Source organism: Scardinius erythrophthalmus, assembly GCF_964197995.2.
Source record: "Scardinius erythrophthalmus genome assembly, chromosome: 24".
In the NCBI taxonomy this organism is placed as follows: domain Eukaryota; kingdom Metazoa; phylum Chordata; class Actinopteri; order Cypriniformes; family Leuciscidae; genus Scardinius; species Scardinius erythrophthalmus.
In genome coordinates this window covers 972,533-997,971 of record NC_138244.1, presented here as the reverse complement: position 1 = coordinate 997,971, position 25,439 = coordinate 972,533, and the positions used below count along the sequence as shown (strand labels likewise).

The 25,439-nt window shown below is 39.5% G+C and overlaps 1 protein-coding gene across 4 annotated transcripts in view; it reads left to right on the top strand.

The window, feature by feature from the left end:
• LOC308684458 (E3 ubiquitin-protein ligase RNF19B-like) overlaps positions 1–25,439 on the top strand; it is a 62,347-nt gene that overhangs the window by 14,395 nt on the left and 22,513 nt on the right. For 2 of the 4 annotated variants that reach the window (XM_081355687.1, XM_081355686.1), the window contains exon 3: positions 12,180–12,329. In XM_081355687.1, the coding sequence (XP_081211813.1) occupies positions 12,180–12,329 (150 nt within the window). Of the gene's footprint in view, positions 1–12,179; positions 12,330–16,383; positions 19,463–25,439 lie in introns of those variants that run through there. The other 2 variants (XM_081355685.1, XM_081355688.1) reach the window with 2 other exon arrangements.

Below are 25,439 nucleotides of genomic sequence, written 5' to 3'. Positions count from 1 at the left end.
TGCATGTCACAAAGAACTTGTTTTTCCACCCCCACGAATGAGACGACTGTTGTTCATTATGCCTTGTTGAAGTAAATTGTATTTTCCCTTGATTTACGCCGGTCTTAACGTCTCAGCATTGCGATTATCTTTGTACACACTCTTTAATAGACGTATGCACGTTTAAATACAATTTAAACAATGTCAGCCTATTATTCAATGCATTACTTCTACTTAAGTTGCTCAAGCAAGTGGTCAAATATTTAACCATGTACTTATATTAAATCGCAAACATTTTAAATTAAAACTTAAAATTGACAAGAACAGCCGATTCTCATGCCTTTTCCTTTTCATTAAAATTTTAATACAATAAATCTTGCATGTCACAACTTGTTTTTCCACCTCCACGAATGTGACATGTGTTGTTCATTATGTCGCCTTGTTGAGGTAAATAGTAGCTTTCCTTGCTTTACCAAAAACGTAGTATTTAAGTAAATACATTTATGGTGAGATTTGCTCAATTTTATTTAATTAATCGCATTTATGATGAAATTACAACATTTTCAGGTCAATCGGTGTTCATTTTGACCACGAAACATGCGCTGTCACTTTAATTCAGCGTTTACAGCACAGCAGAAATAGACTCTGCGGAAACGATCTCTGCACTGCTGTATACGTACCGCAACTGGAACGGATCGACGGACTGCAACCACGTGCAGTGTGAAAGCTCTAACCTGTTAACATGGGTACGGGAAAAAATACGCACCGCATACGCGCTGCAAACGGAGTATGTGTGAAACGGGCGTAAGGGATCGCCCAGCCACCCTCCGGAGAAAGCTCATTTCGGCCGCCTGTATCCGGGATCTTGTCCTTTCGGTCATGACATAGCATATTCTGTCATGATAATCTATAAATGTGTTCAGGGGGCGGGGTTTATGTAAATTGTAGGGTTTGTGATGTCACTAACCCGGGAGGAATGTGGTGTAGTCTCTACCAGCCGTTTGTTGTAGTCCTTAAAAAATGATTTCTTTACAAGCAAATATCTCTCTTTGCTTTGAACTTTGAGCGTTGTAACTTTGCAGATGTTGTTTATGCTCAAACATCAACATTACACACTAACTAAAGTTAGAAAAGGCAAATCATAATCAACCACACCTTTAATGTGTAATTAAACGTTGCGTTCATATTCTGGGTTCATCTGATTTTTTGTACATAGCATAGCCTACTTTGTTATGATTTCAGTATCATAATGATTAATAAATGCATGCACAATTATCCGTGAATTTGATTTGAACAAATGCATTTCAACTTGTGTGTGCAAAATTCAATTCAAAGTCTTTAATGTTCAACAAAAAAGCAGCAGAAAGTAGATAGCTCAGAACTGGAACTAAAAGACGCTCTCCAGGAAGACAGCTTCACAGTGGATACTTTGTCAGGAGAGATAACGTTGAATAGAAAATTCTCTTCCTCAGATTAGGAACTTGTCCTTGTAGAAAGCAGCTCGAGCAGAGAAAACTCTAGATAAGGCACACCACAGCAGGGAACAGGAGACATGGCACACTAAGGCGAATGCTGCTACACAAGACAAGACAATGGTAAGATCTTTGCTGACAAAATGAGAGAGCGTAACTCACACAATAATACGACACAGAACAGAAAGTACAAACACCAGAAGTAGACCGAGTAATCAGACAAGACACAGGTGTCAGCGCAAAGCAGCGCGAGCGCTGATTGTGATGATCAACAGGCGAAGAGTGTAAACATGAAAGTGTGTGTGTGTGTGCGCGCTGGTGAGTGAGTGAGATGCGTGTGTCAATGAGTGCGCGAATGAGTGTATGTGGTAGTGAGAGAGAACAGAGAAGCAACCCAGATCCTGACAAATTTGTACAAATAGAGTCTGTAGGCCTACTATACTGTTTTAGCCATTAAAAAAGCACATTTAGTTTGATATTTGTTGAAATATTATACTATGTTGATTATGAAAAGTGAACAGCATGAGTAAGATGCGCAATATATCGAGAGACATGGAGTTTTCATTAAGTTTGGTTTTGTAGAAAACCTTTCTTTAAAGTGAATTTCGTTTTGTATAAAATTATTAATTTTTAGTCAATTTTTCATCAACCAATTGCCTGGATTGAATAAACAAGAAGCAACAATATATAGCAGACAATGTAGTCATGGAGGCACCCGTGCGGTCACTTGCATTGCACGTTAACTGGAGCGCATCTCATCCTAACTTAACGGAACTCAGTGTATGCCTCACACAGACATGAGAAATACATCAAATACACAAAGCTTGAAATGTCTTTAAACGAAATAATTCAAAACGAAAAGAAATAGGCTACTCTCTAATTATGTAATCCATGATGTGCATTTATATATATATATATATAGCCTATAATTGCGCAGCTCCCCCTGTCAATGATCTAGCACCCCCTCTGCACAAGCGTTAAAGATTCTCAGCGGTGTGAACGATCGTACGCATCGAATGGTTAACTAGCGATTACATACTGATTATGCTTCTTGCATCCGTTTTGGAGAACCAGATGGAAAATATTTCAACCGACAGCTGACGAGCTGAGGAATTTAAGTAGCACTGAAATCTGCGTTTTGATTCGGTCTGGTTACATACTGTTACCTGGGTACCGGTTCCATATAGGTACCGGGTTTCGGTACCCAACCCTACACAGGACCTTGAATGCCATCCCTCTTTGGTACCTTATCTGCGTCAGTCTCTCCTGTCTCCACTTCAGTCTCTGTCTGGTGAAAAACAGCAAAACCACAACATCAAATTAGCTTTTGATTCAATGGGAATGAGTGAATCAGTACAAATAGTCCCAAATACAAACAATGACAATTCTAGGCCATTGTTTTCATGTAATACAAATATAGTAATTTATATAATTCACCGGTATTTTTTAAAAAAGTTTAAATACAATTGGTTATATTGATTGTATTTTTTTTTTCTTGTACTATTGACAAAGCCGTCTAATAATGTTTATTGGCAGCAAAGCTTACCTGGCTCCTTGCAGCTTCTGCAATGACTCTCACATAGATGTCCTGCCCTTTGTCCTCGGACAGGACGGGCAAAGCCTTAAAGGGGTGGTTGATTATGATTTGACTTTTCTAACTTTAGTTAGTGTGTAATGTTGCTGTTTGAGCATAAACAACATCTGCAAAGTTACAGCGCTCAAAGTTCAGAGCAAAGGGAGATATTTGCTTTTAAAGGGGGGGGTGAAATGCTCATTTTCACTCAATCTCCTGTTAATCTTGAGTACCTATAGAGTAGTATTGCATCGTTCATATCTCCAAAAAGTCTTTAGTTTTATTATATTTATTAAAGAAAGATAGGCTGTACCGAGTCTTTCCGGAAAAAACCGAGCGGCTGGAGGCGGGCCGTGTGGGTGCAGCTAGCTGTGCTAACGCGCCGAGCTAGTAACGTTAACAACACACAGATACATTTGTTCAACAGTTTTACTCACCGCCTGCGGTTCCAACGCACGACTGCGGACCTTTATCATTGTGACTGCTCGATCCTTAAGCATTAGACGATCTGCAAATCCGTCGATCTGGGCTTTGTTTATAAAACAATCATCGTCGAAATGCAGGGAAACAGTCTTGCTCAACTCGTTTTTGCCCCGGAAAAACAAACTGCATCCACTATTCCCTTAACGCTGGGTTTCTTTGGGAATCTGTGCAGGTTTGTCTTGCCCTGGCAACCAAAAACCCACTTCTTTGGTGACACTGACTTCCCTAAAGCCGAGCAGAGCGCTTTGATGGCGAACTGCTTTCGCTCTCTTGCTCTGGTCTACGGTTGCGCGCGCGCCTGCAATCTTACCGGAGAAGTGCCCTTAGGACCCGTATAAGGAAATTCCATTACATCTGACGTCACACATGCCAATACTCGAAAAAAACTTTCCGAAACTTGTGACAAACCGGAAGGACAATTTTTGGCACAGAAATACTCCTTCAAACGTACAATTTAATTTTTGAAACTTTGTCCATGTTTAGCATGGGAATCCAACTCTTTAACAGTGTAAAAAACTCAGTATGCATGAAATAGCATTTCACCCACCCTTTAAAGAAATCGCTTTTTAAGGACTACAACAAACGGCTGGTAAAGACTACACCACATTCCTCCAGGGTTAGTGACATCACAAACACTATAATTTACATAAACCCCGCCCCCGGAAAATTAATTATAGATTATCATGACAGAATAAGCTAATCAATGACTAGAAGATAACTACACATCAGCATCATAAATTCATCAACTAACCATTCAGAAATGTCCTGTTGCTTCTACATGTTGTCACTTCTTCTTGAGTCTCTCCATCATTGTTGGAACATAAAAGGCTAAACTCACTTACCTCTGTGTGAGGTAAAATGACACAAGCTGTTGTAGCTCCGCCCCCTTTGCCTCCAGCAGCAGCTCATTTGCATTTAAAGGAACAGACACAAAACGGTGTGGTTTTGCTCACCTTCAAAAAGTGACAACACGCTATATAAAAATATCTGTTGGGTATTCTGAGCTAAAACTTCACACACACACTCTGGGGACATCAGAGACTTATTTTAAATCATGTGAAAAGGGCATTATACCATTTATCCAAAGCGACTTACAAATTATGACTAGATTAAGCGAGTCATCATGAAGAGGCAAAAACAAAAACAACGCAAGAAGTGCTCAAAATACGAAGTTCAGGCATTATTCAGAGTAGCATAAGCCCGATAAGTGAGGTTTTAGAGGGAAAGGGGGAGGATTTCTTTTTTATGCGGTTAATTGCTCACAGAAGAGATGGGTTTTCAGATGTCTTTTGAAGGTTGTCAGGGATTCTGCATTCCGGATGAGGGTGGGGAGAGCGTTCCACCAGCATGGAACTGTGAATGAGAATGTTCATGGAAAGTGATTTTGTGGCTCTCTGTGATGGAACCACGAGACGTCGCTCGTTGATTAAATGATTAAATGCAATACATTTGAATATGTATTCTCTCGTTATTTCATCTTCATATTTCATTCATTCGCAAAATGAATTTTCCCAACAACGCTTTATCTGTAGAGTGGTAAAGGGATCCTCCATAGGGAGAGACTAGTTGGCACTTCAGCACTGAGCTGTCATCGGGTCCAGGCGAAGGGCCTTCGTCAGATCTGGATACGGCCTGGATCCGGCAGGCTGCAGGAAAACCTCGGGATAAACAAAGAGACTAATATTAGCGTAGATGCCAATCTTCTCATGATGTAACGAGTACATCAGGATTTATGGGAAGTGTTCCCGGTTCCGGCTGACCTGATCTATGCAGCCTAATCATTGAACTATAGAAGTCTATAATGTATTATGTGAAAGCTAGGTCAAAGAGATGTGTCTTTAATCTGGCTTTGAACTGACAGAGTGTGTCTGCTTCCTGGACAATGGTAGGAAGACTGTTCCAGAGTTTTGGTGCTAAATAGGAGAAGGGTCTACCGCCGGCAGTCGATTTTGATATTCTAGGTATTATCAACTGGCCGGAGTTTTGAGATCGCAATAGACGTGACGGACTATAATGCGTTAAGAGCTCGCTCAAGCACTGCGGAGCTAAACCATTCAGTGCTTTGTACGTGATCAGCAATATTTTAAAATTGATGCGATGTTTAATAGGCAGCCAGTGCAGTTTTGACAGAACTGGGCTAATATGGTCATACTTCCTGGTTCTGGTAAGAACTCGAGCTGCTGCGTTTTGGACCAGCTGTAGTTTGTTTATTAAGCGTGCAGGGCAACCACCCAGTAGAGCATTACAATAATCTAGCCTTGAGGTCATGAACGCATGAACTAACTGTTCCGCATTTGTCAATGAGAGCATATGGCGTAATTTAGATATATTTTTAAGATGGAAAAATGCGGTTTTACAGATACTAGACACGTGACTTTCAAATGAAAGATTGGAATCAAAGAGCACACACACACACACACACACACACACACACACACACACACACACCCAGGTTCCTAACCGACGACGAAGACTTAACAGAGCAGCCATCAAGTGTTAGACAGTATTCTAGGTTATTACGTGAGGACGTTTTGTCCAATAATTAGAATCTCTGTTTTTTCAGAATTTAGTAGGAAATTATTAGTCATCCAGATTTTTATATCAGCTGTGCATTCCGTTAATTTTGTGAATTGGTAAGTTTTGTTTTTGAAGAAATATAGAGCTGAGTATCATCAGCATAACAGTGAAAGCTAATTTCAAGTTTGTGTAATGATATCTCCTAATGGTAACATGCACAGTGTGTGTGTGTGTGTGTGTGTGTGTGTGTGTGTGTGTGTGTGTGTGTGTGTGTGTGTGTGTGTGTGTGTGTGTGTGTGTGTGTGTGTGTGTGTGTGTGAGGGTAGCATGTACAGAGTGAACAGCAAAAGTCCTAGTACTGAGCCTTGTGGTATGCCATACTGAACTTGTGATCGATGAGACATCTCATCATTTACTGCTACAAACTGATAACGGTCAGATAAGTATGATTTAAACCATGCTAATGCTATTCCACTAATGCCAACATAATGTTCGAGTCTATTTAAAAGAATGTTGTTGTCAATAGTGTCAAATGCAGCACTAAGATCGAGTAACACTAATAGAGAGATACAACCACGATCGGATGATAAGAGCAAATCATTTGTGACTCTAACGAGAGCTGTCTCGGTACTATGGTACGGTCTAAATCCGGACTGGAAATCCTCGCAGATATCATTTCTTTCAAGAAAGGAACACAGTTCTGAGGATACTGCCTTTTCTAATATCTTTGACAACAAGTGGTTTAATCATAGCCAGCTTAAAGGTTTTTGGTACGTATCCTAGAGACAAAGATGAATTAATGATATTAAGAAGAGGATCTATGACCTCTGGAAGCATCTCTTTCAGTAGCTTAGTCGGTATAGGGTCTAACATACATGTTGTCGATTTAGATGAATTAACGAGTTTGCAAAATTCTTCCTCTCCTATAGACCAATTTTCAGTTGGTAAACATGGTGACGTTTTTTGTGGGCGGAGCTTAGGTGGTGGCAGAACGATCCCTCTGGCCGCTTTACTAACGTTAGTTAAGTTTGCAAGTTTTGTTAGCTTGTTTTTTAATAATGACTGGAGAAAATCCGATTTTATCTTAATGTGCAAGGTCACTCACTGTCCAGGGCCGCGATTGTTATTTGCAAAAGTTAATTTTAACGGACACGCTCAGTCAATGGATGGACGATCTGACAGGATTAACGCTGCCTCCGGTTGAGTGGCCTGACTTCTACACCTGCCCGATAGAGAAACTGAGCGTAAAGAGAAACTGAGGGCATATAAATCTTTAGATGCCTATAACTGTAGGCTACTAAATGGTCACGTTACGTACAAGACTTGTGTGGTAAGTTAGCCTACGATCTGCAGTTCTGCCTAGCCAGCGCCACGGCCAGGCACAAAGACAACAATGAATGTAAAGAGTGACATTATACGGTGCAATTTTAACGATGTGAATATTTTCTAGAAATAAAAATTCCAGATACAGCATATTCATTTTTAAAACTATGTATATGATTACCCTTTCTTACCAGGTTCCTCAAAAAGTAACTGTATATAGTCACAATCAGTCTTAACAATGATGATTCACAAATAATCACAATCATTTAGAAAACATTATGCGATAAAATTTCAAATTGGAGCCTGTACTCCGTCGATTCTTGCACCCAACAACACAACAAGATGACATTTAATAACAATAATAATAATTTAAGCTCCTTATTATGTAGCCAATTCTGTGCTTGTTTTTATTGGCCGCCTCCAGTTTTCCATTCGTTTTGCCACCAGCTAACGCTGTGATGTAACTGTGACGTAGGCTCGAAATTGGTCTAGCAATGAATGAATCAAATTTTTCCTCAGGGAGACTACAATGCTCTCCCTGATGCTATACTGTAGTAGACGATTGCATAGTTATAATTTTGTCCCTGATATTATCAATCTTATAAGTGAAGAAGTTCATAAAATCATTACTGCTGTGTTGCTTGGAAACTTCGGTGCTTGAAGCTTTATTTTTCGTTAGTTTAGCCACCGTTTCAAATAAATACCTAGGATTATGTTTATTTTCTTCTAATAGGGTTGAAAAATAAGCAGATCTAGCAGCTTTTAAAGCCTCTCTGTAAGCAATCGAGCTCTCCTTCCATGAAATGCGAAATACCTCTAGTTTTGTTTTCTTCCAGTTGCGCTCCATCTCTCTGGCTGCTCTCTTAAGGGCCTGAGTGTGCTCGTTGTACCACGGCGTTGGACTATTTTCTTTAATCTTCTTTAAGCGCAAAGGAGCAACTGTGTCTAAAGTGCTGGAAAAGAGAGAGTTAAAATTTTCTGTTGCAATATCTAGTTCTTCTAAGCTATCCGGGATGCTGAGATGATGAAACTGATTAAGAAGATTATTAATAAAGCAATCTTTAGTGGCAGAAGTGATAGGTCTAACATATTTGTAACACAGAGTCGGCAGTTTGCAGCCTTGGCTAAATGAAGCTCCAGTGAAGTTAACTTAATTTATTGGAATTTAGTTATATTATTTTAGCTCTATGCGTAATCTGACTCCAATTTTAAATGATAATCAAATTTAGATCGTATTTCTTATTAGAAAATAGAGTTAAATATTGATTATGAATTAATTTAGATCTTTCATTATTCTGAGTATCCCATACTTTCAATTATTAATTCACTAAGAAACCCGATGCCGCACAGAGTCACACGCCCGGGTTTACGTGGATCTCACAGACACAGCCTCGCCAGTCTGATTTTTGTCAGAGGGTGCAGGGTTTGCTAATACCTCTTGAGTCGGTTGCCTACTGCGCACACATACAGAAAAGTGTAGTTTATTTAGCTATTTCCATACAACTTGCCAAGTCAGTGATAGACAGAAATCAAAAGGTCTTCAGATGACGTGCCTACTGCTCTGTTCATATGCGCCTATAGTTTGACCTATCCTGGACACAGAGCTGCGGAAGCACCAGCCTCCTCATAGTCTACTGAAATAATGATTTCTAAAACTTCAGAATAAATCAAGATGTAACATTTATTTTTCAAGTAAAAATGTATCATGCCAATTACAGAAGTGATTAAAAGCCAATTCAGAAATAATAAATACAATTTACTCAAAGATGACTCTAAAAGCAAGAAATGCATTCCTGACAAAGACATACAGTGGTGTGTGAGTGTGTTCCAACAGGAAAACACTGAAACAGCACTGTACGGGGAATGCCTCCTGGTAAAGGGTCCCACAGACTGCTCTGTCACCTAGCCTTAAATACTCAGACTAGAACAAAAGGGTTATACCAATATAACCAGGGGGTAGCACCTGGCTTTGGGAGATATCTTGAAGAGACATCACCCAAAGAGAACAGGATTCTCCTAAGTTCTCAATCTTTCTCATTAAACCAATGACTGTAATGAAATAACAGTGCTGCACAAGCTGCTGATCTGCTATCAAACTCAATGCAAAAGATTACAGAATGGTTAAATCACAACTGCCTTCAACTGAATTTATCCAAAACTGTATGTATGTTTTTTAGTAAATCTAAAAGCCGCTGTGTAGAACCTGATGTAGTCGTAGCAGGAGAGAGACTACAAGTCGTCTCAGATTTTAAATACCTTGGAGTATATATAGATAACAATCTTACTTTTAAATTACACATTAAGAAGGTTTGTAATCGCATTAAGTACAACCTGGCAAATTTTAGATATGTCCGTAGCTGCATGTCAAAAAGGGCCGCTATGATGTTCATGCACTCAATGATTTTTATCTCATATAACCTATTGTTTGACAACCTGGTCACAAGCTAGCAACACTTCTCTTAAACCACTACTCTCCCTATATAAGAAAACTATTAAAGTACTTGATAGGAAATCTATATATTATCATCATTGTCATGTTTTAAAAAAATATAGTCTATTGAATTTCGAAAACTTGATTATATATGCAGATCTCTGTCTTGTGTACAAAATTTTGCATGGACTGGCTCCTCCTGTATTGCGCCAGTTTGTGAGAACAGCGCCAAATGCTTGCAGATCTACAAGGAGTGCAGCAAGAGGTGACTGCATTGTCCCGTTTAGGAAGAGTGCACTTGGCCAAACAGCTTTCTCAGTCAGGGCTGCTCATGAATGGAACCTCATTCCAATTCACATTAGGAATTTTAAAACGTACGCTTCTTTTAAAATTAACTTAAAGAAGTGGCTAACAGGTAGTCAGGACTGTCAACATTACATTTGACATGAAATCTTGCTGCTCCCCTGTCTTCTCTGTCCTGTCTGTTTTGTTTGTTTGTGCTTCTTGTGCTATGCCGATGAGGTTGGCTGGCTCTAACATGTATGTAATATTTTAATTCTTTTGTTTACTTTTTTTTTTTTTTTTAGGTGTGACATCTTAAGATCTGTCCAGGGACAGCAGATGTAAAATAGCCTTTGGGCTAATTCTGGCACACTGTACATTTAATTATGTATTATTAGTGTGCATTGTCCCTGTTAAATAAACCTGAAATAAATAAATAAATAAATAAAATAAATTAAGACCATTTTACCAATCGCACCGAGACACTTAAATGATACCAAACATGAAAAGGAAAAACAATAGATTCACAAGATACATATAAAGACATTCTTAGTGACCTCTTTAGTGGCTTGTTGAGGGGGGATGCAGAGGTAGGGGATGGGAAAACGTTTGGGCAGGAGTGCCCTGTGCTCTGTCTTTGTTATCTTTTGTCCAGGGTGTGTTTTATGGCTTTATTGCAGGGGAGTTTGGTCTTAGCAGGAAAATCAGTCCTTACATCATCGCTCTGCTCTAGAATTTCAATCTATTCCATGTGATAATATTAGATCTAGAGTATGATTACGACGATGAGTAGGTCCTGACACGTGTTGTCTAACTCTAATTAATTCTGATAGAAAGTCCGCAAATTCTTTGATAAAGTCTGTATGGTGTCCTGGTGGCCTGTATACAGTAGCCAGCACAAATCTCAAACGCGATTTATCGTTTACACTATATATTTTTACATTAAGCACTAACACTTCAAAAGAATTATATTTAAAACTTGATTTCTTAGTGGTTTAGAAAATATTACTATAAATTACAGCAACACCACCCCCTTTGCGTTTCAGACGAGGCTCATGTTTATAACAGTAATCTTGCGGGGTGGACTCATTTAAAGTAATGTAATTGTTTGGCTTTAGCCAGGTTTCTGTCAAACACAGCACATCTAGGTTATTATCTGAAATCATATCGTTAACAACGAGTGCTTTTGAAGTAAGCGATCGAATATTCAGCAACCCAAGCTTTAGCATTTGCTCATCTGTAGTATAGCTGTTTTTTATTTGTTGAACATCAATTAAATTTTTAACCTTAGATGGGTTTAAACGTTTTTTGGATTTCCAAGTTTGGGGAACAGACAAAGTCTCAATATGATGATAGCTAGGTGAAAGAGGCTGTATGTGATGGGATTTATCTGACCTTGGTGACGCGAGGCCGCTAGCAGACGGTCGGTTTAGCCAGTCTGTCTGCTTCCTGACCTGAGCCCCAGATTGTCATGTTTGAGCTCTAAGACTATGAGCCATATTACTAGAGAGAAGAGCAGCACCATCCCAGGAGGGATGAATACCATCTCTTTTCAACAGGTCAGGTCAGAATTCTATATTATTAAGCGGACACCACTTAGACAGCCAGCCGTTAAGAGAACACAATCTACTAACTATCTCATCACTCCTGCGAACAGGAAGGGGGCCAGAGCAAATTACAGACATCGTACTTGCGAGTTCACACACCTCTTTAATGTTAATTTTGGTGATCTCCGACTGGCGGAGTCGAACACCATTAGTGCCGACGTGAATGATGATCTTAGAGAATTTACGATTAGCATTAGCCAGCACTTTTAAATTTGCTTTGATTTGGTACAAGTGGATACAAGCCATCTTATTTTATATAAGGGAGTGGCATGCAAATTCTATAAACCAATTCTCATTGGCCTTTAATGAAGTATCAGAGGTGTTTGGGGCTCCCAAGTGTGACCCCTAGTATCATCACATCGAAACAATGTCAAAGTGACTGGCAGATAGGAAACAAGATAAAAACACCAAAGACATTACTAAAGATGAGCTCTCTGCCCCTAACTATGTAAAATCATCTTTAAATCAACATTTTTTTTGATTCAGTACACTGCTCTTATGATCATTTTCAGGGTAAAGCCGAGCTGAGATGCCCTAAATGTGAAAAACAGTGGTCTTACACTGAAGTCCGTACATTAGCCAAACTTACACCTGAAGAACAGCAATACTTTGAGGAAAATCTTGCCAACAACGCTACTAGAATGACAGTAGACATCAAAAATGTAAGTATTCTTCCTTTACATTTACTAAGTAGTCATAAAATAAATGTGGGGTAGGCAATTTGTTTCATAAACACTTTTTGCATAAATATTCTTCGTCCAATGCGATGTCTACCTGCCTGTTAGTTTATGTATTTATGTATAACTCCGTGCACCCTGCTCGTGCAGACGTCACGCATCATCAGCACGTTCCATGAGGCTATGCAGAGTTGTAGACCGCCAACGAGCCTCACGCCGTCTCTCATAAGATGCATTGCTGAATCTGCTTTGGCTGTGTGTGTTCATGTGGTTTGGAGGAGCCGTGGATTTTGGAGAGCACTCTACTCTACCTTTAAACCCTCAATGGGACTAATTATGTTATCACAGCCAGTGGCGGACTGGGACAATAATTCAGGCCGGGAATTTGACTCCACTGCCAGGCCACCTCTGCTGCTGCAGTCACCACCACCCTGTTCATGTAATCTACTGGACTGATAAACTTGTAGGCTAACCCTATTAATGTAGGCTAACAGGTTATAGCATAATTGCCTAAGTCATTTTTTGTTTCTTCTTGTTTTCCAAAGACATTGAAATATGACTTAGGCAATTATGTAGACGAAACGAGACTTGACACAGCACAGCAGCACTTACATATTGTTGCTCGTTTGTTGGTTTAATTTTATCTATTGTGATTAAGTGATTTGGATGAAAGCGTTCGTCTGCCAAATTATTATAAATATAATGTAAATGTAATCTTGACCGACCTGTTCCCTTACTGGCGAACATAGCTGGGATTTTGCAGCAGCTTGCTGCGTCTGTGGCCAGGGCTTTTTTCCTTTTTATACGCTCCCTCTCTGCTCCTCCTTTGCGTTTACGCTCCATTTTTTGAACGATTTAGTCAGATATACCAGATTAGGCAGTGCGTCGCTGACGTTGGGTGGGAGTGTCATTTTCACTCCGCCATTGCCTGATTCGTCGATTGAGAGATCCGTAAATTAATTCGTAGTTGCACACCAGCCTATCACATGCCAGGCTGATCATCTGCACAGCGGCAGCCGGCAGGCCAGAACGACCGTCAGGCCACCGGGAAATGTCCCGGTGCTCCCGATGGCCAGTCCGCCCCTGCTAGACATATTAAATGACTTTATTGTTTACATACAGTATATTTAAGGCTAAAATCATTTTCCAAAATTTGTTTTCTACATCTGACCTTTGAACTTTTTTAGGTTGCTGTCATATTTATAACTGACTTTGTCCTATTAGGGTAAATTACTTTTTGGCAAATCGTCTGTCACTTCACACACATTCAAATGCATTTTCACTATCTGAAAAAAATAAAGTCTGACGTTTAATGCAGAATGTAAGAACAAGTCTTCATGCAAAATGTAAACTCTCGCTTGAATTTGTAACACTTAAAGATAAGGAGATAACCATAAAATGAGAGTTTTGCACTGAGGAAACATATCTCACACATTAAACAGCACACGCATCAGTCAAAGTCATGTTAAACATTACGTGAATACATTATCTTGAAGCTTAAAATAAAGAATTCTCATGTTTTGGGCAACTTGGATCACACTCCTGTCCAGCAGCTCACTCTTTCCTCCACTATTTTAGATGTTTTTTGCATATAGAAATGCTGGCTGAAGTTTGCACAGTGGGCAGACACAACTAATCGATAATGACATTCGTTGTCAATGGTTTTCATTATCGATTATTAATCATTTGATCGATTAGTGTTTGCAGCCCTATTAAAAATCTTTATTAACATTCCATTTCATCTTGTGCTATCTGGGTAAATGTGTAAGCTAGATTTCAACTTCAGACCCATCTCCAATCTCCCGTTACTTTCAAAAATTCTGGAACGCGCCGTCATCACACAACTCCACCAACATCTCTACTCCTCTCAACTCTTCGAAACATTTCAATCCGGATTCCGTCCACACCACAGCACTGAAACAGCACTTCTTAAAGTCACAAATGATCTCCTCCTTGCTGCCGACTCTGGTTCCATATCCATCCTCCTTCTCCTGGACCTCTCCGCTGCATTTGATACAATAGACCATACTGTCCTCCTCCATCGTCTTACATCAATTGGCATCTCTGGCACAGCACTTCTCTGGCTCACCTCCTACCTCTCTGACCGTCACCACTTTGTCTCTGTTAACAACTGCAACTCCCACACCTCCCCTGTCACCCATGGTGTCCCCCAAGGTTCCGTGCTCGGCCCCCTCCTCTTCATCATCTACATGCTTCCCCTCGGTCAGATCATCCGCCACCATGGACTTCATTTTCACTGCTACGCTGATGATACCCAACTCTACATGTCCACCAAATCCATCACCCCGGCTATCCTCTCCACCATCACCAATTGCATTTCTGACATTAAAACCTGGATGGACAATAACTTTCTTAAACCCAACAGCAATAAAACAGAATTCCTCATCACCGGCCCTAAATCTCTCCTCTCTTCTATTCAGAACTTTACTCTCCTTATCGACGGACATAATGTCACCCCCTCCCTCTCTGTCCGAAACCTTGGTATCATAATGGACTCCACCCTCTCATACCGAACACACATCAACCATATCACTAAACTATCCTTTTTCCACCTCCGCAACATTGCTCGCCTTCGCCCCTCCCTTACCCTGTCAACAGCTGAAATCCTCATTCACGCATTCATAACTTCAAGACTTGACTACTGCAATAGCCTTCTCTACGGACTTCCTACCAATCAACTACAAAAACTGCAATACATCCAGAACTCAGCCGCCCGCCTTCTCACCCACACCCGGTCCCGAGAACACATCACCCCTGTTCTCCAGCAGCTCCATTGGCTACCTGTTCATTATCGCATTCAATATAAGCTCCTCCTCCTCACCTACAAGTCCCTCCACAACCTGGCGCCACCCTACCTCACTGAGCTCCTGGAACAGCACCAACCCACCCGCCACCTCCGCTCAGCTGGCACCAACCGCCTTACCCCGATCATCCGCACTAACCGCCGGACCTTGGGGGATCGAGCTTTCGCTATCGCTGCCCCCACCCTCTGGAACTCACTCCCTACATCCATTAGAAACTCTGACTCACTACCAAACTTCAAATCAGTACTCAAAACCCACCTGTTCAAACTAGCTTTTCCTTAAAACCCCCTGTGTTTTGTTTTATTTCCCATGTGAAGCGTCTTTGAGTGTCCAGAAAAGCGCTATACAAGTGTGATGTATTATTATTATTATTATTATTTATGCTTATAGAATTATATATCTATCTATCTATCTATCTATCTATCGTAATAATGTATGATTTGCAAAAATGAAAACTGCTGCGTCTGTGTAGATGAGAGAAGCAAAGTGTGTGTGTGTTGTGCTCACGCTACATTATGGCCAAGCATGCGCCCTTAAAATAGCCTCTGATTAACATGCACAACTGACTTTTTTTTTGACAAGTTTTTTTCGGTCAGTGGCGCAATTGTTTTCTAAACCTGCAAAATAGCACCAGGGAACGTTTGCACCGGATCACGCCTCCTCTTTTCGCTGAACCGCCCTGGGAGCACAAGTGTATTTCCTAGTTTACCGACGTGCGTCTGTGGAGGGAAGAGTGCGCTGTGCATGGGTGAGAAATAGGAATGATACATGCGTCGCTGTACAGAGTCAATTGCGCTGGGAGCGAGATAGGGCCCTGAGTGTTTCAAAAAACATTTAGAAAAACTTTAACATTTGTTTTCTTGGAATTCCAGATCCATCATTTTAACACACATGAAAATCAAGAAGACACTTCTTTCTCAGTGTAGCTCACACTTTCCACACGTGACGCGATTTTGACCTGTTTAGACTTACACAACAATCAATGCTTCTATCCTCCTTATTTTCTGATGTACTGCTGTCACTATCATCAATACTTTCTGATAAAGGTACCACTTTTCCTTTCCGTCTTCTATAAAATTAACTACCATAAACCTAAAACACAAGCAAAAAGGCCATTATACTGTCTGCCAGTAATGAACAGTAGTCCAGACACACAGGAAATATGTATGGGATTGTTCATTATTTTATATGCATAAGTTCTTTCTCTCTTCCAGTGTCCTGGTTGTGACTGGATCATCGAGAGATCAGACTCGTCTAATCTCAGTGTGAGATGCACCGTTTGCTCTGTAAAAAACAAAAAAACCTTTGAGTTCTGCTGGCAGTGTCTGAGAGAGTGGAAAGGTCCGCGTCCTCGATCTGATAGATGTGGCAATGACGGCTGCGGCAACAGAGATCTGGATCTGCTGAGAGATTGTGCAACTATTACTTTACCATCTGTAAAAAACATTAAATGTCCAGCAGTTCGTGCTTGTCCAACATGTGGAATGCTAATTAATCACAACACAGAGAAATGTAAAAACATAGTGTGCTCTCGGTGTAACAAAGAGTTTTGTTTTGTCTGTCTCAAGCTCACACCTGACTGTCGGAAGACAAGTAGTTGGTTTATTCCCTGCTCAGATGGTGTGGCTCCACGACAGACATCTATTCCACTCTGGAGAGATAAACAAAACATTACAAGCATGCCGAATCACAATATTACAGGCACATCGAATCACAATATTACAGGCACATCGAATCACAATATTACAGGCACATCGAATCACAATATTACAGGCACGTCGAATCACAATAATACAGGCTCGCCGAATGAAATTACATTACAAAGCATATCACTTTTGATATGTTGTATATGTTTTGTATTAGTAGCTCGTCTGGTTCATTTAATATATTTCAAGTAAGCGTATAAAACTTATTCTGTATTTTTCATTGTCAAGATGCGTTATGCAGTGAAAGAAACCATAAGGCTGAATTTTAAAATGATACAAATACGATTTTTGGGGGGGGTATTTACAGCCAGTTTCCCTGCAGACATAAAAGTATTGACAGTGACATAAATCTTCTTTTACAAAGTTTGCTACTTTAGCATTTGTATATTATTTTTTCACATTTCTGTGGTATGCTGAAAAAATGTTAAGAAACATAAACATTAATATGTTTTAAAGGCTTTTATTTGCAAAAACATTCAATATATGCAAAGAGTCAATAGATGTTCCAAAAAGTCGGAAAGGAGCTTCAGAAAATAACATCGCACCATCTTCTGCTGCCCAATCCTTGTACTTCCTGCAGAATTTCAGGCTGTCCTTAATGTTTTCCTTGGGGAGAAGTTGCTTCTTTGCTGCCCTTCTTGACACCAGGCTGTTGTCCACTGTGTGTGCATGCTTCACACCACCTGCTGCCAATATTGAGCAGTTCTGCACCGGTGGAGACATGATTACGTACAGTAGCTGATTCCTCAGGAGTAAAGGTCCTGGGTATTGCTGGACATTTTGGGACATCCTGAAGCCTCTTAAACAGCAGTTGAACCTCTCTTCTTGAAGTCCTTGATGATCCGGTAAAGTGATTTATCATGACTAGTACTCGTTCACTCTTTCTCATGTTCTGATATGATTAGTCAAATTATGTTTCAATTATTTAAAAGGCATCTGCATAATGCACAACAATCTAGAAACAATGTGAATCAGCACCACAACAACTGAAGCTGCGAATTTGTGAAACAAAGAAATGTGTCACTGCCAACATTTTTGGCCAAACCAGCAACTTCAACATAACAATGTTTATGGCAACACTTTACTCCCATTAGCAGTGCAGAAAAGTTCCTTTTTCAAACATAAATTATTATTCATCCCTTTTATTATATGAAATCTTTATGAAGTGTGGCAGTATCTTGTATTGTATGATCTTTTCTCTTGCTTCTTTAAAGGGGTCATGAACTGTATTGTTTTATTGCTTTATAATGTTTCCTGTGGTGCACTTATAATGTTAGTATTATGTTTTCATCAAAACTAGTCATAATTTAGAAATAAAAGGCATTTTTCCTAGCCTGATTTGGACGCTCTGTTTGAAGGGGCGTGTCTGCTTTGAGACTTCAGTGTAAACACCCACTGCTGTGATTGGCTGACATCTTTGCATATGAAATAGCTCAGTTTTTATATGTGAAATTCTCTTTTGAAAACTTTTAGCACATTTTTACTATTACAGCTTTCAATGTTAACTAATCGTGTATAGTGTCGATTAAAGTATTATATTTAGATCGTGTGATGAAAGGTTGCAGTGATGACTATTGTAGCCGATCACAGACATGAATGCAGTGATCTCATCATTGTAACTCGAATTCTTCACTCTCATGAATGCTTTAATCATAACTAACAGTGCAAACATGATCTAAATAAGAGATTTGTTGATTATAACGAGAGTTTTGGCGAGAGTCACTGATAAACTTGTGCTGTTTGATTGACAGCTCAAGCAATTGTAAAGGAGCATTCTTTGATTGTTTGCTATTTGTAATTTAATCAACAGATTATTTTCATCCTACTAAGAGAAACAATGTGAAGTTTACCGTTCAAGTTTGATTTGCAGAAACAGAGACAAAGAACATCTGACTGTACATGAGTCATTATATATCAGAATTAACAGTTACTTACATGTTGTGGCATTACTATGGAGTCCATGTCGTAAAAGTCTTTTTGCAAAGCCTGCACCGAAACTCTGACTGATTTACTAAAGAATCCACAGTGAAATGTACAGAATGTAAATAAATAATGCTAAACTGAGACATTCACATTGTTGAAAATAAATAACCACATTCCTAGCATTGGATTCCTTTGGAAGGTAATGTTATTTTTAGTCCAGTGATCCACTGATTGCTTTTCTCATCATCACACTTACACACCAGTGGGCGGGGCTACAGTGATAATGATGATGAAGTAGGCGTTGATCTTCTCCAGCAGAGGCGGTCCTTCACATATCTATAGACACTAGGGGTTGAACGACTTCAGATTTTTTTAAGTCGACTGTCATGACATCTAAGTCGAGTCGACGTTGACTAGTCACTCACGTCATTCATAAAAACACAAGAGATGGGACTGCTTTGCAACATCCACCAATTTGCAATTTATTAGCAGAAAATGATACAGATGCTGACAGACAGTAAATATTGGTTAAAAAAATAATCTTTATTTTTACCCAGGCCGTCTGGCCACCCCAACTTTGATTTGCCTCTCCAGGCGTTTCCCCGAGGATTTGGCCATGGATAAATTGGGAGGTGTTGCTAGACACCTATAGGAACACATGGTTAAAAAAAAAAAACTATTGGTAAGACATTTTTTTGCAGATTGGCTAAAAATTGCCTAACTTTCCCTAACTATATAAGATGATCTCTGGGTGGAGGATTTCAGAAAATAAGGAGCAAGGTTCTGTTTTCAGCGGTAATGCGGCCTTCCTTTTTCAGTGTGATCGGGGCTGGTTATTATTCACTACATTGTCATGAGTGTTTGATTCATGGTTATTTTTGCTGTGCTGGATGAACCAGAAGCTCGTAGCTGCCGCTGATGGCAATCCAGGTAAGATTATTATTGTCATGATGAATATCAATCTGATCCAGCTTTTCTATGCGCTTTGATTCATCAGACTTGTGTATGCTAAAGCAGCTCAGAAACAATGTGTGTGTCTGTAGTTCAGAGGTTCAGCTTGTCCTGTGGTTCACTTTTAAATGGAGCCCAGTTTATTTGACGAGACGAGGGAGACTGCAGCACAGGCTCTCAATGAGCTCCAGAAACGAGGACCACTGCCAGAGACTATAAGAGAGACTGAAACCACAGAAAGAGTGTGATGTTTCAACAATCCCTTTCAGACATTTATTTGTCATTTTTTTACTAGTTTTTTGGACTGGACTATGTGCCCAAGTAAAGCATCTAGTAAACGGAATGATGCTTCATTTTCTGTGTGGCACATGATCTAATCTAGAGTTTTTCTCTGTCCTATATATATATATATATATATATATATGCTAAATTATTTAGTCTGACACAACGAATTTTTATTTTTTAGTGAAATATGCTTTTTTTATTTTGTTGACTCAAATTGTGTGAATGTAAGTCTGTTTATATTTGAATGATTTATATTGATAAATGATAATTAAAAGACTGCTAATGTAAGGGTGATAAAAATGATGTAATACTGATACATTGAATGAGTTGATATAAGTTAAAAGATACTTAAAATGGTCCATAAAAAGGAGAAAGTTAAAATACACTTATGGTCTGTAGATCGGTAATCCATTGCTTTTTGGGTAAAAGAGGGTAAAGAGATTAATAAAATAAAAGACGATCTGTGTTTAAAATGCTGTTTTATTTAACTACTTAAACATTTTGGGGAAATGCACCTTAAATTACAATATGCAGTGTTTGCTTGTTTACATAAGTTTCACTTTCTTAGCCGTAAGTTTAAGTACCAGTTTGTGATTGGAGGATCTGTTAAGGATTGCTAATGCCTCGTTCAGCCTGTGTACGGAATGTGTTGCTTACGTTCGTCCATTACAACATTAGACTTGACTTGCTACATCGTGTCCGTGTCGTACTTTCTATTTCCCCTTTTACAGAGGCGTAACACTAACACAGCACAAACACATTTGTTACTGCACTATCATTATAGCAAAGTTATTGCTTAATGAATAAAGCAACATTCGGTTATTCACAATCTAACCATAACCATCTTCTGCACAGCAGTGTTTCCACGGTCGGGCCAAAAGCATGTGTGTTGGGATTAGGGGTGGGGTTAGGGTCAGGCAATCAGGTACTGACTTCAACGAGGGGGGTAATAATTTGGCAGGGGGGTCGAAATTCGGCACAACACCGGTCGTGTTTCCAAGGTTTCAGGCCCACCGAATACCTTGGTCAGAAAAGGGGGCCAGCTCTGGCTTGAGGAGTCACGAACACAGGCGAGTTTACCTGAACCTGGAGACGCCAGCGCCGGAATGACTCCATATGCTGACATCAGCACTAAAGACTTTTTTTAATATAATTTTAGCTCTAAACTCACTTTCAGACGGCAGCGAGTGTTTAAAATAGGGGAGACGGGGCACAACCTGACGCTGTTTGACACTCTCAGTTTCTTTAAATCTACTTGGGGTTCAGAGTATTTAGTTTTTCCCATTAATTTCACACGTCTAGTACAACTATGTGGTTTTGTTTTAATATAGTGTATGCTTTTTTTCTTGATATAAAATGTGACAACAATCCCCATAGGTATGTTTTTTTAAATGTTTTTTTCAATAAAAAAACTATTATTAACTTAATATAAAACAATGGCTTTTTTAATAATTGGAAATAAAATATTTTTTTAGTTTGACAACGATCACTGGAAACAGCTATTATATATATATATATACATATATATTATATACAACATAATTCAAAACATAGCCTAATTATTAGGCTAATAATTTCTTAACATTGACTCTCAGTCTTTATTCACATTTTTCTAATGCTTTCTCAACATAGGCCAAATTCATAAAAGTAGTGAAGCATTAAAGAACCACATCAACTGTTAAATAACATAGGCCTATTGGAGATTAAAATAGCCTATCAGATTTGTTTAATTTAAAATAAACACAAAAATAGAGATGAACAATTAACATAGGTGAAGTAACAAATTTACTTTTGCTATGGTTGAATAAACGTTAAGTGATTATCTTACAAAGATTTTTGAATTTTGGCGCATTTTTTCTCTATATAGTGTTGACTTGGCAACTAGTATACAGGTAGGCTACACTTAGTTTCGTCATGCTAGCACAGGGGTCGGCAACCCAAAATGTTGAAAGAGCCATATTGGCCCCCCCCCCCAAAAAAAAATCTGTCACTCTGGAGCCGCAAAAAATGAAAAGCCTTATATAAGCCTTTAACTTAAAACTTTATAAAACTTTAAGAATGTTTGTCATGTTTTTCCTCCTACAGAAATTATACTAAAACAAAAAATAATTTTTTCCATTTTCATATTTTTGAAAAAGATCCAGGGAGCCACTAGGGCGGCGCTTAAGAGCCGCGGGTTGCCGACCCCCGTGCTAGCATGTGGGGTAGTAGGCTATTTAAAACAGGTGTGTTACAGCTAGCCCCGTTTTGGGTTGTGCCCCGCTCTCCCCGAACTTCTGTTTGTGATCCGATTCTGATCATCGTATAAGGTAGAAATATTTATATGCAATGCAAAAGACTATAAGTGCTAACCATTACCATAGTAAATACGGTAAATATGACCACTTCTAAATGTGATGTAAACTGTCCTGTGACTGAATGAACAGAAGCGACTGAAGGCCATGTGTCCTCTTTCTTTTGTGAAATAACGATAAACCACTTTATTTCTGTGTGACTAATGTGCAATCTTGACACAAATTAATTAATTATGATCAATGTATCACATTTTACTGTAAACCTGTGGTAAAACATTCATGCTTGGGTTTTAAATCTTTTAGTAAACAAAAATGCCAGCAAAAGGTTGCTTTTATGTGCGTTTTGTGATCTGGCTGTTTCCAGTGATTTTTCTCTCTGATTCGTTTTCTGATGAAACTTCCATTAGTTGGTGAAATGATGTGTGTTTGTGTCAGTGTGTGTGTGAGGTTTTTCCAGAGAGGTGTGTTACGGGTGTGTTTTAGTGAAGCGCCTTGGAGCTTCAGGCCCGACGGTGGAAACACGACTAATGTAACGATCAACTTCAACTTAATTGTTCAACTTCAACTTAAATGAATCTTTCCTGTAGCTCAAACAGTAGAGCATTGGCACTAGCAACACCAAGGTCATGGGTTCGATTCCCAGGGAAAGCAAGAATTGACAAAATGTAAAATGTGTACCTTGGATCAGTGGCGGCTGGTGATAATTATTTGGGGGGGGGCGCATTTAAAAAAAAAAAAAAAAAAATTGGGGGGGGGGGGTCAAAATACAAAGCAGAAACAAAAAAGCTATTTTGATCTCTTTTTATTTACATTTCAGACCAACAAAGTAGTAACAAAAAGCATGTTTCCTACTTGAACATAATGTTGCTCTCCTTTACAGACCCTTTCCAAAAATTTGAATATCATGGAAAAGTTAAATTGTTTTAGGAATTCAACTTAAAATGTGAAAATAATTTTATAGAAAAGGCTGATTGCTTGCAAAGTGAGATATTTTAAGCCTTGATTTGTTATAATTTTGATAATTATGGCTTACAGCTTATGGAACCCACGAAATATTTTTTTTTGAAAATTAGAATATTACATGAAATCACACTGTAGTAGTTACACAGTAATCCCATGGTCATTGAACCAGGTTTTGGTTATTTTGGCAGTGTGGGCAGGTGAAAATCCTGCTGGAAAATCATCTTCATCTTCATAAAGCTTTTCTGCTGAAGGAAGCATGAAGTGCTCTAAATGTCCTGGTAGCAGACGGCTGCATTGACTCTGGACTTCCAGGACATTCTGCACTTCCTTCAGCAGAAAAGCTTTATGAATTGCATGGCATCTACTTTGTATTCTTTATAAAGCAATGTTCTATGCATTTGTCCCTGTCAAATAAATATTAAATAAATAAAACTCATGCTAACTTAGTGAAGATTATTAGTACCAGACAAAAAGACGACGTCTAACGTATATGTAAAAAAACTGCACATTGAAACATATGTTTGCGATGTTTGCGATCATATTCCTGTCTCTCTTCAACGACTCGTAAGTTAGCATGTGTTTGTTGTAACGTGGCTGTTGTACTGCGATGCCCACCGTGACATAGTTCATCTGCTGTCAGTCAATCCTGCATCACCATGGCGCACACACTTACCATGCTTCGTCCTCTGTCACTTGCCTGCTGCTGGATGTGTAAATCTGGTTGTTCCGGTCCGAGATCCTTAATCTTTTTTTTCTTCAAGCGAAAGTCTTGAGAAAGGTTTTTTTTTGTAAATAAATAACAGAATTTGGATTAACTGCTGCCATTGCGTAATAAAAAGTGATCAGCCTAGTAGCAAGCAAGGTTATAGAGCATCACAGTCCCATCCACAGCCGGTGCCGGAAGTAAAAATTCAATACAATTTCTCCATTGACAGTTGGGGTATAAGCCATAAAAACGTAACCATACATGGTAGACTTAAAACCAGCTACGGCAGTACTAAGCGATTGTATATGCTCATATAACCGCCAAAAGTTCATGGGGCACTAACCTTGTTTTGAGATAAATGCCTTTTATTCGCGATGTCTTGGAGAAGTACTTCATTACCCACAATCCCACAATCCCACAGTGATGCATCTGATTGGTGGAGCTCGTGTAAACCCCGCGAAAGTTCGTGAAGACTCAAGATAAATAGAAAAAAAAAAAACTGTTGAAACTGACGGTATCACTGATGTGACATTTGAACCGAGGAGTCTTCATATATGGTATGAGTCATATCAAGCATTTTATGATGCCACTGTCAAAACAATATTTAGCTAATGTAGGTGTACACCCAGAGTGTGCACATATTTCTTGATATGTAGCCCCTACGATAACATGAAGGAATCCACCAGAATATTCTCACCCAATCGCACACAGGAACTTGGACATAGACTCGGCCAATCAATGACTTGCATGCTGGTGCACTGGTAAATGAGAGGAGAGGGCGGGAGAAAAGAGAAAATGAAAACAACAGAGAGGATGGCGGCGTCCGAAGAGGTCCCATGCTGACGGAGATTTCGGTATGATAATTCAGTAAATAACAGTTTAGCTCTTAGTTATTGCGTGTGCTACATGTTTTGGTCTGAGCTACGGGACAGTTACGGTTTGAGTGGTGTGTGTAAGAGCGGAAGACTCCACGCCATCAGTACTGAAGATTCATCCGTCGTCATATCATCAACAAGTATAGTTCGCATAGTGCGAGGCAACCGTTCTCGCTAGGTAGTGCAAAGTGTTGATTATTTAGCTATACTACTAGCTCGTCGCCAACGTTGGAAGTTTGTCACGCAAGGGAAGGAAGACCACCAGCCAGTTCACAGCTAAAGCCTAGGACGTGTCTGTGGCTCATCTCTCCTGCTCTCTCCCTCTCCATCCTCTCTCTCACGCCATTGATACACGGTGCGGTCGAGGAGTAATATAGGCTACCCTGCCACACATGACTCCACCGTTGCCGCGGGATAGCAACGCCCTCGTGATGGACATGTTCTATTAATTGGTGTACGGTCGGCACATACGTAACGTGGACAGTCCGAACCAAAAGGAACATTGAACTGAGGTTGGTCATGGAGTGTTGTTAAGTGTATTGTGCAAAACTGTTTCTGAAGTTACCA